At 48.6% G+C, this 16832-nt stretch overlaps 1 protein-coding gene across 4 annotated transcripts in view; it reads left to right on the forward strand.

Moving 5' to 3' along the window:
* LOC120312568 (RNA-binding protein Musashi homolog 1-like) overlaps positions 1-12744 on the forward strand; it is a 31014-nt gene extending 18270 nt beyond the window's left edge. For 2 of the 4 annotated variants that reach the window (XM_039353448.1, XM_039353445.1), the window contains 4 exons: positions 5448-5513; positions 5612-5784; positions 7149-7214; positions 12445-12744. In XM_039353448.1, the coding sequence (XP_039209382.1) occupies positions 5448-5513; positions 5612-5784; positions 7149-7190 (281 nt within the window). In that variant the 3' untranslated portion in view covers positions 7191-7214; positions 12445-12744. The remainder of the gene's footprint in view (positions 1-5447; positions 5514-5611; positions 5785-7148; positions 7215-12444) is intronic. The other 2 variants (XM_039353449.1, XM_039353446.1) reach the window with 1 other exon arrangement.
* Positions 12745-16832: the final 4088 nt, after the last annotated feature.

The raw sequence follows: 16832 nt of genomic DNA on the forward strand, positions 1-16832 counted from the left end.
TGCTCATTTTGCATTCAGACAATATTTTAGAGGTTACACAGAGCTCCCCGCTTGAAAGAGTTGCATGCCCCTCGTCCACAGGCACGTCTTTCACAGGCTGCCTTTCAAACGCCCCTTTGGAGGAGTTTGTTCTTTTCAAAAAAGTGCCTGTGTGAGATCCATCCCAAACATCTGGAAGGGAGAAGCCAAGAAGCAGTGGACTTCCTCCTTCACAGCTGGACTCGAAAGGAAAACGTCGTCTTTCTGAATCATCTAAGCCAGCGGTTCTCAACCTGTGGGTCGGGACCCCATTTGGGGCCGAACGACCATTTCACGGGGGTCGCCAAACAACGCAGTCCGCCATTTTTCCCCCCTTTTCCTTAGCTGTGCTACTCCCTTTTATTCTATTGGCTTTTGAAAGCCAATAGAATAGGCTCTCTTGAATAGAGTCTAATTCTATTGGCTTTCCAAAGCCAATAGGAATTGTCCAGGCTGTCTCTGCCCTGCTGAGCCTGCGAAAAGTCCCATTCTGCAAAGGGTGCTGCACCAGTTGAGTAGTCCTTGACTTACGACCGGTTGAGTAGTCCTCGACTTACGGCCGGTTGGGGGTCGTGGCATTAAAAAGTTTGAGAACCACTGATCTAAGCCCACCGACTAACAAAGAGAAGGACTAGGGGTGACACGATACTGTCTTCCGGTATGTGAGGGGTGTCATGGAGAAGAGGGGGTCAGCCTATCTTGCAAAGTACCAGAGGGCAAGACAAGAAGTAGTAGGTGGAAGCTTGTTAAAGAGAGATCTAACCTATAACAATCGATCAATGGAGCGGCCTGCCCTCAAAAGCTGTGGCTGGTCCATCACTGGAGGTTTTCAAGAAGAGACTGGCTAACCATTTGTCCAGAATGATGTAGGGCAGGGGTAGGCAACCTTGGCTCTTTTATGACTCCTGGACTTCAACTCCCAGAATTCCTGAGCCAGCTAAGCTGGCTCAGGAATTCTGGGAGTTGAAGTCCAGGAGTCATAAAAGAGCCAAGGTTGCCTACCCCTGGTGTAAGATCTCCTGCTGCTGTCCCTTCCAGCGCTAGGATTCTATGACTCTCTTACACCCTGAGGTGGGAAACACCAGAAGTTCATCCTCCTAACTATGAAGGAGTTTCTTATTCTCTCTCAAGATGCTTCAGGCTTGGCACGATGCCCTCCAGTCTGTGTTGCTGGGAGCCAGAGGACTCTGCCCTCAGCTTCCCAGGCTCTTTCTGGTGCCACATCTCCCACAAACTTCCATCACTTGAATAGATACACCAAACCCTGTTAAATAAAGGTCTCAAGAAACCTTTGCTAAGTAACTATGTTAGGAGACTGACTCTTCCTCATCTGCAAAAGTGGCCCTCAATTTAACGTGGCTTGCTGAGAATTGGGCCATGCAAAAACCAGAGCAACAGGCTTCAGCAGGGGATCCTGGTGGTGTGCCTTTCATCTCATCCCTTGCCAAAACTTCCACAAAATGTGAATTCCTGCAGTTTTAGCACAGGATGAATCCCAGCTATACCCAACTGATGGCCTGTTCAACCTGAAATCTGTAACCAAGAAGAGCCAGAAGGCATTCAGACAACATGTTCTCCACAGTTGGGTTTCCTCCACTTTCTGGATAACAGACCCAGTTTGAAGTTGCATGTCCAGGTTAAGCTTCTGGTCAGTCATCCACTGACTGGAAGGCAAAGTGGTAAATTCACTGCATCCTCTTTTCTGCTTCATCTGTCTATCTGTCTGTCTGTCTACTAAGTAAATTGGCAGTCTTCCAAAGCCCTGTTGGGTATTTTTTAGGATTGCCTATTTTAGGGTTTTTCAACCTTTTCACCCATTGTACCGTTTTTAGGATATGGCAATATCCGAGTACCACCAGTTGCCCAGCAAGGTGTCAAAAACTTGATGACCAAAAAAGGAAAAAGGAAAAAAGTAATAAAATACAGGTAGTCCTCGACTTACAACAGTTCGCTTAGTGACTGTTCGAAATTACAATGGCACTGAAAAAAGTGCCCTCCAAGCCACAGCCGAGCAAGACACCTGCCTGCCCGCCTGGAGGCGCTCTTCCTCCTGTCCGAGGTTTTCATTGTTGTGAGCATTTCTGTTGAGGATTGGCAGCGGAGGTGGGGTAGGGGGGTTGGTTTTTATTCCCCCCGTCTGCTGGGTGGTTGCAGCAGATTTTGGTCACGTCACATGACCCTGGGACACTGTGTCCATCATAAATATGAATCAGTTGCCAAGCATCTGAATGTAAATCACAAGACCCTGGAGATGCTGCAACATTCCAGCTGATTGGTGCTTCTTCTGGGCTCAGCAGAAGCACCAGGATCAATGCTGAGCTCCAGCTGGAGCCTGGCGCTGATCCTGGTGCTTCCACTGAGCCCTGACAGCCCTGCAGCTCCAGCCATCTCTCGCTCAGGCTTGTGCGGTGCTGCCACCGGTTCAGCTCATTCCCCTCCCCAGCTACCACTTTTCTAGGATGGTCGTGTACCACCTGCCAGGTGCCAATGTACCACAGGTGGTACCCTTACCACTGGTTGAAAAGCCCTGGCCTATTGGACCCAGGGGCACCAAGAGACGGGCTTGTCAGGATAGTGTTATGTCACCTGTGCTGGATTCTGCTGAGATTCAACAGCTGTCTTACCCAGTGTTGGCAACTGGAATCCAGAGTTTTCAGGATTTTGTATCTTCTGCCAGTGACTCTTATCAGCTGCTATTTGAGAACCATTTGAAGGCAATTGCTGGAGGAAATTTAGGAATTCTAAAACACCCTTAATTAAGCAAGCAGCTGTTAGGAAGACCCACAAAAGACCAGCGTGCAGTTCTCATTCTCAGCAGCCCATAAACCTTGGTGCATCTATTTTGAAAACCGTTCGGAAGCTAGATTTCAGAATCCGCGGCTATGCTCAGCTTGCTGGGCGTATTTTTGTTGTTGCTAAATAAGAACCAATAACTGGCTGCCCATCAATTTCTGAGCGAAGCAGAATTAGGGCTTGAGACCCCCCCTTTTCCCTTTTCTAAGTTGTCTGGTGGGAGAACCTGACTCTCGTCCACATCAGATCCTTGATAACATATTTCACCTTGCTGATAAAAACAGACCCATCCGATTCGCAAGCTAGGGCTCCGATGAAATGGATTGGGCTGAAACTTTGATGCCTGCTTCAAACCACAAGCTCCAGTCGTGAAAAGAATTGTTATCAAAATAGTTTTAGGAGATTGGCAGGAAGAGGGGTCACCTAATCCATTAGTGAGACAGTCATCACACCGGTGGAGTGCAGCTGTTGTATAAATTTGGCTTCTCTACAGCTGCAAAATGGATCAAAGAAGAGCGGGGAGAATATGGCGCTCTCAGATTTTCGTGATGAAAGAAAGAATTTTACTGCTTCCTGTGGATGCCAGCACTATTTGATAAGGTCATGTGACTAATCAACGAACAAATTAGGGCCCAGCCATTGAGATCAAGGACGAGTTAGGGCTTAAATTTTTCCTTCCTTCCTTCCTTCCTTCCTTCCTTCCTTCCTTCCTTCCTTCCTTCCTTCCTTCCTTCCTTCCTTCCTTCTTTCCTTCCTGTTGTTTTCAAAGTTCCTTCTTCCTATTGCCATTCCTTCAAAGCTTCGTAAAGGTGGTTTTGCACTGTGCTTCCGCAAGCACAATGGCACTCTTCTGCTTCTGAGCTAATAGCGCAATCGCTTCCGTGCGCCATCCCATTCTCAGACCTTCTCACTCTTGAGGCCTCCCTTGCATTCCTCCGAGCTTTGGACTGCAAGGAAGTAGGGTGCGGGAAGAGGACCGTCTTTCTTCAATCATGCTAAAGTCATGCTCTGGTATAAATCTGTGGATGCCGTTAGGGGCTCTCCCAGGGAGAGGGGTTAAAATCTTGTTCTCCAGCTCCTGTCCCGTCACAAACTCTTTGTGTGAATGCTGCAAGCCAGAATGGGTGGGCAGAAGACGCTCCGGAGAGCCGGTGGACCAGTTGAGAATTTCTTTGGGAAAATGTTAACTTCGTTTCAGAGACTTGGTGGGACTTGGCAACCTCTAGCGAAGCTGGAAGCTGTGAACCGCTACTGGTTTCAGGTTGCCAAAGATCCCCTTTAGTTCTTGGCACGCGTAACAGGTTTATGTTGCATTGTCAAAGTGATCTGGGTGCTTTAGGTGAGCCAGGATTTAGCCACAACACGCCCGGGCCAACTTTACTGGATGAATATGAACATCTCCCCCCCCCCCCACACACACACATCTTGTTTTGATTTCCACTTCAAGAAGGAAAGGCAAAAAAAGGGAAAAGAAAAGAAAAAAACAGCTTTGTGAAGACAGGGATCAGAGTAGGCAGGAACTCCTTGGGTGGTTTTGGGCCTGAGGTTCTGCTAGAGCCAATTTCAGGGCTGGTGCTGGAGGTCCAGGAATGGCTAGGTCAGGGGTAGGCAACCTTGGCGCTTTTATGACTGGTGGACTTCAACTCCCAGAATTCCTGAGCCAGCCATGCTGAGGGGAAAGGGAGAGGTTTCCAAGCTGAGCCAGGCTGGCTCGGGAATTCTGGGAGTTGGAGTCCACGAGTCATGAGGGGGCCATAGTTTCCCCATGTTGGCTCAGGAATTCTGGGAGTTGAAGTCCATCAGTCATAAAAGAGCCAAGGTTGCCTACCTCTGGCCTAGGCCGCTTTATGACTCGTGGACTTCAACTCCCAGAATTCCTGAGCCAGCCATGCTGAGGGGAAAGAGAGAGGTTTCCAAGCTGAGCCGTGCTGGCTGAGGGATTCTGGGAGTTGAAGTCCACCAGTCATAAAAGGGCTAAGTTTGAAGACCTCTGGTTTAAATATTTAGATATTTTTCCCTCACGGTCACATGATCAAAATTCAGGCATTTGAACGGGTAGGCATCCTTGGCTCTTTTATGACTCGTGGACTTCAACTCCCAGAATTCCTGACCCAGCCATGCTGAGGGGAAAGGGAGAGGTTTCCAAGCTGAGCCATGCTGGCTCAGGAATTCTGGGAGTTGATGTCCACCAGTCATAAAAGAGCCAAGGTTGCCTACCCCTGGGCTAGGTCAAGTAAATCTCCATAGTCGGCGTAAGCAGAGCATCCTACTAATGCAGACCGGCAAGATTTACCCAGACAGCCCCCCAGAACAGCCGGCTGGGCCCTGGGACACAGGAACATGCACGTCCCTCTTCTTTGCCCTCTTTCACGTCTCTCACACACGCTTCCAAGCGAATGGCTTCATGGAAAGCCAGAGAGCGGCTCTGCATTGGCCGTTGGGAATCGGGAGCGGCTGGTCAAGGACTGCTCACGCTGGCCAGCTGGTTTTGCAGGATACACTTGGCCTGGTGGCCACCCGGACACGAACTTGGCATGGCATAGCTGCCTGTGCAGATGCGTATCTGCAGTGGGCATGGGCTGGGCATCTCTGGGTTCCCTGCATCCCATCCCTGACTCTGCCTCTCTCTCTCGCAGCCATACCTCTCACTGCTTATGGACCAATGGCGGCAGCAGCAGCGGCGGCCGTGGTACGAGGGACAGGTAATTGCCTCATCCCAGAGGTCTCTGGGGACCTTTTCTGCAAGGCTGGGGGTGGGTGGGGAGGGGCAGGGTGCCATTGTAGCATCTCGACTGGCTAGTGTTGCTTCCTCCGGTAGGTTCCACCCCCAGCCGCACTGGCGGCTTCCTGGGCACCACCAGCCCCGGGCCGATGGCTGAGCTTTATGGAGCAGCCAATCAGGATTCAGGAGTCAGCAGTTACATCAGTGCGGCGAGTCCCGCCCCCAGCACCGGCTTCGGCCACAGCCTAGGGGTGAGTGCTGCAGGGGGCTCCACGGGCAGGGAACAGACGGGCGAGCCCGAGAGAAAGGGGCAGGAGCCAGACAGGAGGAAGCTCCCGGCCAGCTCCCGGTCCTGGGAGAGGGGTCTTTTGTTGGATCAGGGGCAGGTGCTGTGGACGACACGCAAAGAGTCCCGTGTTGAGGGCGTGTGAAGACCTGGCCAATGTTTGTAAGCCGAAGGAAGCTGGGTTTCTTTTGAGCCATTCCAGTTTTCTTGGTTGAGTCTCAACTCCATGTCTTCTGCGCTCAAGGAGCCCCGCTCAAATAAGAGTCTCTGGGCTTCACTTGTAAGGTATTGCTGAGCCTCACCTGGCCACCTCTGCAGGGCCCAAACCAACTGTCAGGGGGAGAGAGGGGGAGTGTAAGGACCCACCTCACTTTACATCTTAAGAATACAGAACTCTTTTTTTTTTATTTAAAAAGTTGTATTAAAAGTTACAAAATGAACTTATTTACCCTACTCCCTACCCCCATCCCCACCCCACTTCCCGGCGCCAAATACAGGGTATTTCAAACATATTAAACATAATCTAATTAAGTTAACAAATATATTAATCATAAGCTAAACAAGTTTAACAATTTGTACAACAATTAAAATCATACTTAACCCTTAACTCCCGTTAAACCTTAATAACATATTATAAACAAATCAATTTGTAAGCAATTATTATATAATAATAAAAAAATAATTAAAATATTATTAATAATACTTGTTTTTTAATCATAAAATAAGTGGAACTTTTCAGTTCCATATTTAATCTTAATAGAAGATTAAGAATACAGAACTCTTGGAATATCTTTTCCAACAGGCATCTTTATTAAGAGAAAATGATTGCAGGCGTGCTAGACAGGATCTGAGGAATTCTCTCCCACCCTTCAATGTTTTAAGTGTTTTCAAGCAGCCCCCCCACCCCACAGTTCTTCCGGGTGACGATCCTTCTCTCTTTTCCCAGACTCCAGGCGCTGCATTGTCCCCCCCCCCTTTTTCCTTACTACTGGCCAAAGGGAGACTTCAGAGAGGAGTAGATGAAAGGTGATGGCCATATTGTTATGGTCAGTCCTCTTGGTGAGAATCCACATTCAGTCCCTTTGAAGTTGTAATGAAGGACGTGAGAGCCATAAAACCCCTTTGCTCATCCCCCTACCCCTTCATAGTATAACAGAATCCAGAGAGGGCAGAAATGGGGTTTTCCATAGTCAATAACTAGAGATGAAATATAATTGGATTCTGACAGGGAGCCAAGCCAGCTAGAGAGTAACTTTACCTGATGCCGCAAGTCCTTTGTTGAATCATTGTAATGAATAGCATGCCATATTTTTTTTTTTTTTTTTGCAGGGGCCTTTGATTGCAACGGCATTTACTAACGGTTACCATTGAAGCTGAGGACCAAGAAAACAGATGGTAAGTGGGCTCTCTAGGGCAGGAGAAGAGGCTCAGCTTGACTGCGGTTGGGAAAAACTCCTGGGCCTGCCCTGGAACACTTTTGTCTCTCCTTTGGGAGATGTCACCTGGGGCAAAACATTGTGTACGCGAAACCCTCTGTCTTTGGAGCTTTCCCAGATGTGGAACATCTGAAAGGTGTCAAATCTGACACATTGCAAGGCTGCCGAATCCTTTTTTAAAAAAACAAAATCTTATGTAGAGTCTGGAAATGCAACTGGATTTTTGGATTTATGGCACTTCTTTAAACGTTGGGCGGTTATTCGGTTTTTCATATTTTGTGATTCTACTGCTTTTATAATCAATTACACAGAGTCCTTGGTGCTCTCTGAGCTTGATTGTGTGCTTGCATTGTTATTACACAACTACGTAACATTAGCCGTGGAGGGAGTGTGGGGTTTGCTCCCTGCTTATATACACCAAGATTGTCCTGCCAGTATTGGCTGGGCTATGGCTTTCTCCCTTGTTCTTCCTGGATTAGGGCATTGTTTCCTGCTTGATCGGTTGCCTGGTGTGAATCCCTGTGTTGGTTGCTGGAGAGGATGTGTTCTTTTTGCTTCATTTTTAGTTTTTTAATTGTCACGTTTGAATGGCGTGAAAATGTATTAATCTCTGTGTGTCTGTCGGTGACTGATTTGTCTGAGGGCCCAGCTTCCAAGCATTCACTTCCTTTTGCAGTTTTGCTTGGTCTTGTATGCTCACAGATGCCCAGTTGAAACTATGGTTGATCTGTCCATTGGTTGCGACTGTTAGTTGGTGTTTATGGTGTGCTCTGCCTGCCCTATATAGTGGTTGCTGCCCTACATCTTACATTGTAGGGTGTAGATGACTCTTGTTATTCCCAGACATTTTCCTAGAAGTACTAAGGCCCTGCAACAACTCAGAACAACAGACCACCTCCTTAACATTATCTAACAAAATGGATGCCCACACAATTATATCAAAAAGTGCCTACTCACTCAATCCACTAAAACACAACCAACACAAGCTATAGCAAGAGAAATAGCACTCAGATTTATATACCGCTTCACAGTGCTTTACAGCCCTCTCTAAGCAGTTTACAGAGTCAGCTTATTGTCCTCCCCCCCCCAACAATCTGGGTCCTGTCCTATTCTATTCTATTCTATTCTATTCTATTCTATTCTATTCTATTCTATTCTATTCTATTCTATTCTATTCTATTCTATTCTATTCTATTCTGATTTTATTCTATTCTATTCTGGTTCTATTCTATTCTGGTTCTATTCTATTCTAATTCTATTCTGATTCTATTCTATTCTTATTCTATTCTATTCTAATTCTAATTCTATTCTTATTCTATTCTATTCTGATTCTATTCTATTCTATTCTAATTCTATTCTGATTCTATTCTAATTCTATTCTAATTCTATTCTATTCTGATTCTATTCTGTTCTGCTCTGTTCTGTTCTGTTCTATTCTATTCATTATTATTCCATTCCATTCCATGAATAAAATGCTAAGAAGGGAACAAAAAGATCACAACAGATCCTCTCCAGCAGCCAATACCCAGAGAAGCAGGGATTAACACCAGACTAACAATCAAGCAGAAAACAATTCCCAATCAAAGAACTATGAAGGAGAAACCTCACCCCCTCCAGCTGGTGCATATAAACCAGAAGCCCCCAACCTTTTGGGCACCAGGGACCGGTTCCATGGAGAGAGGTTTTCCTGCGGACTGGAGGGTGCGTGGTTTTGTGTGCTGCCTGCATCCCACGGATGGAGCTTTGCTTGTTTATGCAGACCGGTTGCTTGCATGCTGTGGCCCGGTACCGTCCACGGACTGGGGTTGGGGACCCCTGATATAAACAGAGCAAGTGCCTAGTTGGTCATGAAATGACTGCAAGGAAACTGCCAAGCCCAGAAAGCACGAAGGACTCGGCAGTTTAACTCTGAGCTACATACATTCCCTTCTTTTGGCATGAATCAAATTTTAATTCATTCCACTTGCTTTAGAACAGTGGTTCTCAACCTTTTTAATGCCGCGACCCCCAACCGGTCGTAAGTCGAGGACTACTCAACTGGTGCAGCACCGTTTGCAGAATGGGACTTTTGGCGGGCTCAGCAGGGCAGAGACAGACTGGACAATTCCTATTGGCTTTTGAAAGCCAATAGAATTAGACTCTATTCAAGAGAGTCTATTCTATTGGCTTTCAAAAGCCAGTAGAATAAAAGGGAGTAGCACAGCTAAGGAAAAGGGGGAAAAAATGGCAGACTGCGTTGTTTGGCGACCCCCGTGAAATGGTTGTTCGACCCCAAATGGGGTCCCGACCCACAGGTTGAGAACCACTACTTTAGAATGTAAAACTGTGGCACTGGATTCTGTTTGCACTGGTCGAAATGGCCCAAAGTGACCGATGGAAGTTCACTAGCTGGACTTGCCTTCCTCTTGAACCAGTCAAATAAAGACCCCCTGCAGTTACGTTTGCTCACCCCACTCCCCTTTCTGGACTCCTTTGAGGGCAGAGCAACCTATAATTTAGCAAATAAGCCCATTGGGTACAGTGTATAGGTAATCCTCGGGTTAAAACCATAATGGAGCCTACCTATCATGGTCATAATCGTCATAAAAACCATCATATTTTTGTTGCAGCGTTCTTAAATGAATCGGCACAGTTATGAAGCAAACTAAAGGTTTTGCTACGGCTCTGATTTTCCTGAAAACCAGAAGTAAAATACCTGTTTTCAGCAAAAGTGTCGTAGAACAGTCACGCGACCGTGGGATGCCGCAAAGAGCCCTCTGTGACACCCGGTTGTGGAGTGCCAAAGTGATTGGGTGGGGCGACCGCCGGAGCTTTTAACCCTGTTTGCCGGTACCCCCTCCCTGGGTAGACCCACTGGACCCACAAACGGCCCCAAGTTGAGGGCTCCCTATATTATGCAAGCTAAGAAAAGAGGTGAATTCAGTTGAGGCTGCTGTGTGAGTGCAGTCAAACCAAAGCAGACTTTCGTATCTTGAGCAGCAGAGCGACAGGTGGAGTGCTCCTCTCCCACGGTGCAGGCGCCGGGGAATCGTCTCTTGTGGGACGTGGTTTCGTCACCGCCTGCGCCCCTGGAAGGAAGGTCGTTTGTTGTGCAAACATTAAAAGAGTGCTTCTCAACCTTGGCAACTTTAAGATGTGTGGAGTTCAACTCCCAGCATTCGTGGCAACTGGGGAGCTCTGGCAGTTGAATATGCCACGTTTGAGAAGCTCTGCACTAAAACAAGAAGATTAAATTTAACCCCAAACAGTTAAACGTAAGAGGAAGGCACTCGCAAAGGTAAAGTGACATCTGAAATGGTAAAGGGCAGGGGTCCACAATCCCTGGGCTACAGCCCACTACCGGTCCGTGGCGTATTTGGAACTGGGCCGTGCGAGCGGCGGGCAAGCCATGTACCGCTCGATTTTTGCAAGTGGTGGGCCAGCATGTGTGCACATGGGCACGGTACTCGAGTTGCATAAGTCGAGTTATGCATACACGTATCAGCCCACCGCTCACGCAGCCCAATTCCTCCCCGCTGCCCCCCCCCCACAGCCAGGCCACCAAGTCACAAAGGTTGGGGACCGCTGGTATAGGTTCTCCTGGTGGGGCAGGGGTTGGACTAGAAGACCTCCAAGGTCCCTTCCAGCTCTATTCTATTCTAAATTCTAAACTCCTGCCAGTCAGTCATAGTGTGGGGACCGCTTAGCTCAGCCAGTTGACCCTAACCATCCTTCAGAAAAAACAGCTGGAGAGAAAAGCAAAAACTTGAACAATGTAAGGTGCTTCTGTGCTGCAGAACCACAGTAGGAGGTTTCTGCTTTTCTGCTTTTCAAGCCACTTGCTGTAGGGGCCGAGCCACGTTTGCTGCTGCTGTGGGGGGAGGGTGGCAATCTCGTACAGAAGGAAGCCTCCCCATGGTGCAGTCTCAGCTGGAAGACCCCGAAGGGTGAATTCTTGAACCATTTACAGGCAGCCCTCATTAACAACCATTTGCAGCCGAGCTGAGTGGGTAGTGTGTATAACTGGTCCTCGAAGTGCCAGCCGAAACTGCGATCTGGGCACTTGGAAACCATCCCGGATTTCCAACTGTTGCAGCATCCCACGGTCACACAATTGCAATTTGCAGTTAGCGGTTTCTCACAAACAAAGCCAACGAGGAAGCTGACAGGCACATTCAGAAGCCATGATCCAGTGAGGTCCTTGCTGAGCTGCCCCGTGGTAGCCAGGAACGCCCAGGATTGCCGACCCTAAGCAACGTGATCACTTGGCGTTGTGCTTTACGACCACATCAATTGGTGGTGGAAATTTGGGCCCCAATGACCGTTAAGTGAGGACTCCCTGCAGTCTAATTCGGGGATCCCCAACCCCTGAGCTGCAGCCTACTATCGAGCGTTGAGCCGTTTGGAACCGGCCGTGGAAGTGGAGGGTGAACGCGTGCACGCTTGCCCACGACTCGCAGGGAACTGTCCCTTCTTCCCGCCCTCCCCGCCGGTCCACAAAGCCAGAAAGGTTGGGGAACTTTGGTCTAAGTCAGTGGTTCTCAACCTTTTTAATGCCGCGACCCCCCCCCAACTTGTCGTAAGTCGAGGACTACTCAACCGGTCGTAAGTCGAGGACTACTCAACTGGTGCAGCACCATTTGCAGAATGGGACTTTTGGCGGGCTCAGCAGGGCAGAGACAGCCTGGACAATTCCTATTGGCTTTTGAAAGCCAATAGAATTAGATTCTATTCAAGAGAGTCTATTCTACTGGCTTTCAAAAGCCAATAGAATAAAAGGGAGGAGCACAGCTAAGGAAAAGGGGAGAAAAAATGGCGGACTGCGTTGTTTGGCGACCCCCGTGAAATGGTCGTTCGACCCCAAATGGGGTCCCGACCCACAGGTTGAGAACCACTGGTCTAAGTGCACGCTGGCAAGGAGACCCAGCGTGCTGGGGGAGCCCGTTCAGGGGCACAGCGCAACGGGGTGATGCACCCCAGTAGGGCTTGCAGGGGGTTCTAGCAAGGTAAATCCCACCCCTGCTCTCCCCAGGGCTACCAGACTGGAGAAGACGGCCTCCCCCGAGTAAGAGTGGGTCCATACAATGGACAGCGAGATGGGCGGCGTATAAATGGGAAAAGTAAACGGGCACGTGCCGCAGCCTTTGGGAGGATGGCAAATGGGACGATGGTCACCTGGACTGCTTTGCTTTCTTCTCTGCTCCCCGCAGATTCCCCAGTGAGCACCCCCAGGAGAGTGAGCTGGAGGACTCAGCAGACCCGGAGGGATGAGCCAAGGTTTCATTTTCATTCAAAAACTGCACACTTGTGGCTGTTAGCTGGGCTCCGGCCAGCCCCCCCCCCTCCCGCTGGCCAGAAAGCACTGGATTGGGAGGCAAGGAGGTGCGCTCCTCCGTCTCCTCTGCTACTAACCACAGACCGTTTACACTTCTCCCAAGCCTCTGACCCACTGCTTCTACTTTTATTTATTTTCTTAGCCTGTTAGTTCTTGTTTTTTTTATTTTTTATTTTGGGGAGGTTGGTGGGGTGGGGTGGGATGGGTGGGCGAGATCAGCACTCTCATTTTCCTGGTTCTTTCGCTCTTTTTCGGAGCTGCCGAAGAACCGTTTATTTTATTTTATTTTTGGGGGTGACTGTGTGTAGGTAGTTTTTATCAAGGAATATTTTTATTTGGCTTTGAAAATCGTTTGTTTGTTTTAGATATATATATAAATATATTATATATATATATATATTGAGATGGGGAAAAATATGGACTCGGTCACAAAAAGAACCAAGTCTTTTTAAAGGACTGGTTGGTATACAACTAAAGCAATTTCCGAAGGGAAGAGAGAGAGAGCAGCTGAGAGGCTGAAGCATTTAATAGTTTATCTGTCTCTCTTTTTTAAACAAGGAATGTTTTTTTTTCTGTCAATGTGAGGCTTTTGAGACCTACAGAATTAACAGGATGTGAACACTCGGGGCATTGCTGTGGAACAAATACAAACTGTATATTTTGCTAAGTGAGAAAAAACACTATTCCTTATTTCTGATTTTTTTTTTCCTCCCTGGTTTTTAGATTTTAGGCTCCTATGAGTTTGTTATTACTGTATTTTCCCCTTGATCTTTTTGTATCATATGTAAATCGTGCAAGGCTCTCTTAGGCCTTGTCTTCACAACAGAGGACCTTGGACCGTTGATTCTTTCTCTTTCTTTCTTTCTTTCTTTCTTTCTTTCTTTCTTTCTTTCTTTCTTTCTTTCTTTCTTTCTTTCTTTCTTTCTTTCTTTCTTTCTTTCTTTCTTTCTTTCTTTCTTTCCCTCTTTTGGGCTTTGAAGCCAACAATGTGAGCAATATTCTCTGTTTGGACCACGACAAACCTCCTTTCTTTTTATACCTTTTGCTGTAAGCTTTTATGACTTCTGATGAGATGGGGGTGGGGGTGGGAGGGCAGGGCAGGGCAGGGATGGGACGGGACGGGATGGGCAGGGGGAGGGACGGGAAGGACGGCGAGGTGGGCAAGAGACAGGGTGGGGAGGGCTGGGTGGGAGCCACGTAACCAGCAGGGCCTGTTAGGCTGAGCAAGATGCACCGCTCGTGTGGCCTGAGCCCACAAGAGCACTTTTGCCTGGCGGCTGGTCTCCGTTGATGCTTGGGCCCATGGACAACTCTCTCAATATTTGCCACTTTCTGCCAAGGGGGGGGGGGTCATGGCTTGCAAGGGCCCGGGGGTGTCTGTGGGACAGGCATCTGCTCATATCTGGCAAAGGAGTCAAGGAGTGGAGCAGACCCAGACCGTCTCAGGGGTCTCGGAAGGAGAGGCAAAAGCCAGCCCCCCCCCCGGCACATTTTTTTCCTTTTTTGCAGCCATGTGCAGCTGCCACATCAGCTGTTTGAGCTTCAACATATCAGGAGATCGATGTTCCAGTGCCTGGGGAGAGGACCTCTCTCCAGAAAAGAGAACCATTTATTTTCCCATAACACAGTGTTTCTCAACCTTGACCATTTTAAGGCATGTGGACTTCAACTCCCAGAATTCCACAGCCAGCATTGCTGGCTGTGGAATTCTGGGAGTTGAAGTCCACATGCCTTAAAATGGTCAAGGTTGAGAAACACTGCAACACATCCCCTGTCTTTTCCATTCCAGGCCTTGCTTCCTCGCCCCCCCCCCGTGTCATTTGAGGCTGTTGCCCCAGAGAAGCCGGGGGAGGGGAGGGTCTGCCCTTTCTTTGCAGTGCATTCGCATGGCATCCTTTGCCAGGGGTGGATGGAGGGAACAGGGTGTCCTCAGTCTTTGGGGGAGGGTCTTTTGCTATTCAGGTTCAGGGTCTCCCCTGAAGCTCAGTTTAGAACCCAAACATGTTTGGGTTTTATATTTGCCAAGAGTTTTACAATTGTGCGGATACAAAAATGAAACGAATAAATAGATTGTCTCCAGGTGCCGCAAGAGGGATCTGCTATCCCAGGGGTAGGCAACCTTGGCTCTTTTATGACTGGTGGACTTCAACTCCCAGAATTCCTGAGCCAGCATGGCTCAGCTTGGAAACCTCTCCCTTTCCCCTCAGTGTGGCTGGCTCAGGAATTCTGGGAATTGAAGTCCACGAGTCATAAAAGAGCCGAGGTTGCCTACCCCTGTTCAAATGCCTGAATTTTGATCATGTGACCATGAGGGAAAAATATCTAAATATTTAAACCAGAGGTCTTCAAACTTAGCCCTTTTATGACTGGTGGACTTCAACTCCCAGAATTCCTGAGCCAGCCTGGCTCAGCTTGGAAACCTCTCCCTTTCCCCTCAGCATGGCTGGCTCAGGAATTCTGGGAATTGAAGTCCACGAGTCATAAAAGAGTCAAGGTTGCCTACCCCTGTGCTATCCCATCTTTTTGCTTTGTCCCAGGCTCTTTCCAGGTGGTGGCCATCTTTGGTTACTGCATGTTCCTGAGTCTTTCTAGATGCAGTGTTCATGCGAGCCAGGAATTCTGCACATGGCAGCCCCAAGGCGTGCAGAGGCTGGGTATTGACACGGGGAGAGGGAATTGGGGCCTGCAGTTAGCAGTATCCCCAGTGTCCGATTGAGGCCGCAGGAGATGGGAAACACCTTGCAGGGAGAAAACAACATCAGGAACCTGGCCTTTATGAATCTTATTCCTTGCATGCCAGTTTTCTGTCTGCCAGAAGTTAAGTTTTAATTCAAGTTTTTAGCTTGTTGGGTTTTGCCTCTCAGCCTAAAGCAGTGTTTCTCAACCTTGACAATTTTAAGGCATGTGGACTTCAACTCCCAGAATTCCACAGCCAGCAATGCTGGCTGTGGAATTCTGGGAGTTGAAGTCCACATGCCTTAAAATTGTCAAGGTTGAGAAACACTGGCCTAAACTCTAAGAAAGGATTGGCTTTTCCCCATGCAGATCCTTTGCCTCCTTCCTTCCCCTTCTTCCTTTCCCACAGTCTCGGCCCCAGATTCCCACTGGCAGAATCCCCCCCTTAAGCAACGTGAAAAATATTGGGAGAGTTTTCTTGGTGGCAGAAGAAGAAGAAGAGAGAGGGAAACTCAGCTAATTAATACTGGAAACACAAAGCAATAATTTTTGTTAACGCAGATGAATATGTTTGTCTGGTTTTTTTTCTAAAGAAGAAATAAAAAAGCAGCCACAATCTATCACAGTCCCCCCCACCCCCCAAAAAAAACAACCCTGGTGCCTCTGGAGAGGACAGATGCAGCACCTCTCAACCCTGCCAGCAGGGGGGGGGCTCCAGGTTGGGAATGTCTGATGGAAGGGGCTTATTTTTATTCTAGTCTTGGCTGGGGGGGGGTCAGGGGGGGTGACTGTCGAGTGGCACTCTTGTACCTCCTCTTGGGCACACACGCTGGGCTACTTCTATGCCAACCTTCTTTTTTAAAAGAAAATAAAGCTGTGTTTTTTATTAAGCCGGTTTTATTATATGTCAATGTTTGTTCTCACCATGCCTGTAACCCCCGCCTTTCCCCTCCCCCAGATTTTCTGTTTTAAATTCCTAATAAATTATTTGAAAACAGCTCTGGCTCTGTGCTCTGCAAAAGGTGAGGGTTTCAAGACGCTTGGGGAGGGGGGGGGGCTCTTCCAGGGTGGGCTCCCTCCGGTGGGTGTGCAGGTTTGTGGCTGATTGCAAAGGTTTGACCAGCTGCAGGAGAGCTAAAAATCAAATTATGGGCACCTCTGGAGTGTGCTGCGTACTGTACTTGGGGTCTCCTAAACCAGTGGTGGCGAACCTATGGCACGGGTGCCAGAGGCGGCACTCGGAGCCCTCTCTGTGGGCACACGTGCCGTTGCCCCAGCCTTGCCTCCCCCCGTGTCCCCTCCTCACCAGCAGCCCCCCTGGAGGAGAGTCACCCCCGAGCGTGGCCCACACGGAGCAGCGCAGCCAAGGACATGGCAGCCAGGCAGCGTAGACAAGACTCTGCCCTCACGCCCTATCACGCACAACTACCTGACCAGGTTATTCTTACCCGAGGTGGGTGGGTGAGATGGGACTAGGACAGGGGTAGGCCACCTTGGCTCTTTGATGACTCGTGGACTTCAACTCCCAGAATTCCTGAGCCAGCCACGCTGAGGGAAAAGGGAGAGGTTTCCAGGCTGAGCCATGCT

The sequence above is a fragment of the Crotalus tigris genome, unplaced genomic scaffold, assembly GCF_016545835.1.
Source record: "Crotalus tigris isolate CLP2741 ecotype Arizona unplaced genomic scaffold, ASM1654583v1 scf7180000018525.42219311030:4301911, whole genome shotgun sequence".
In the NCBI taxonomy this organism is placed as follows: domain Eukaryota; kingdom Metazoa; phylum Chordata; class Lepidosauria; order Squamata; family Viperidae; genus Crotalus; species Crotalus tigris.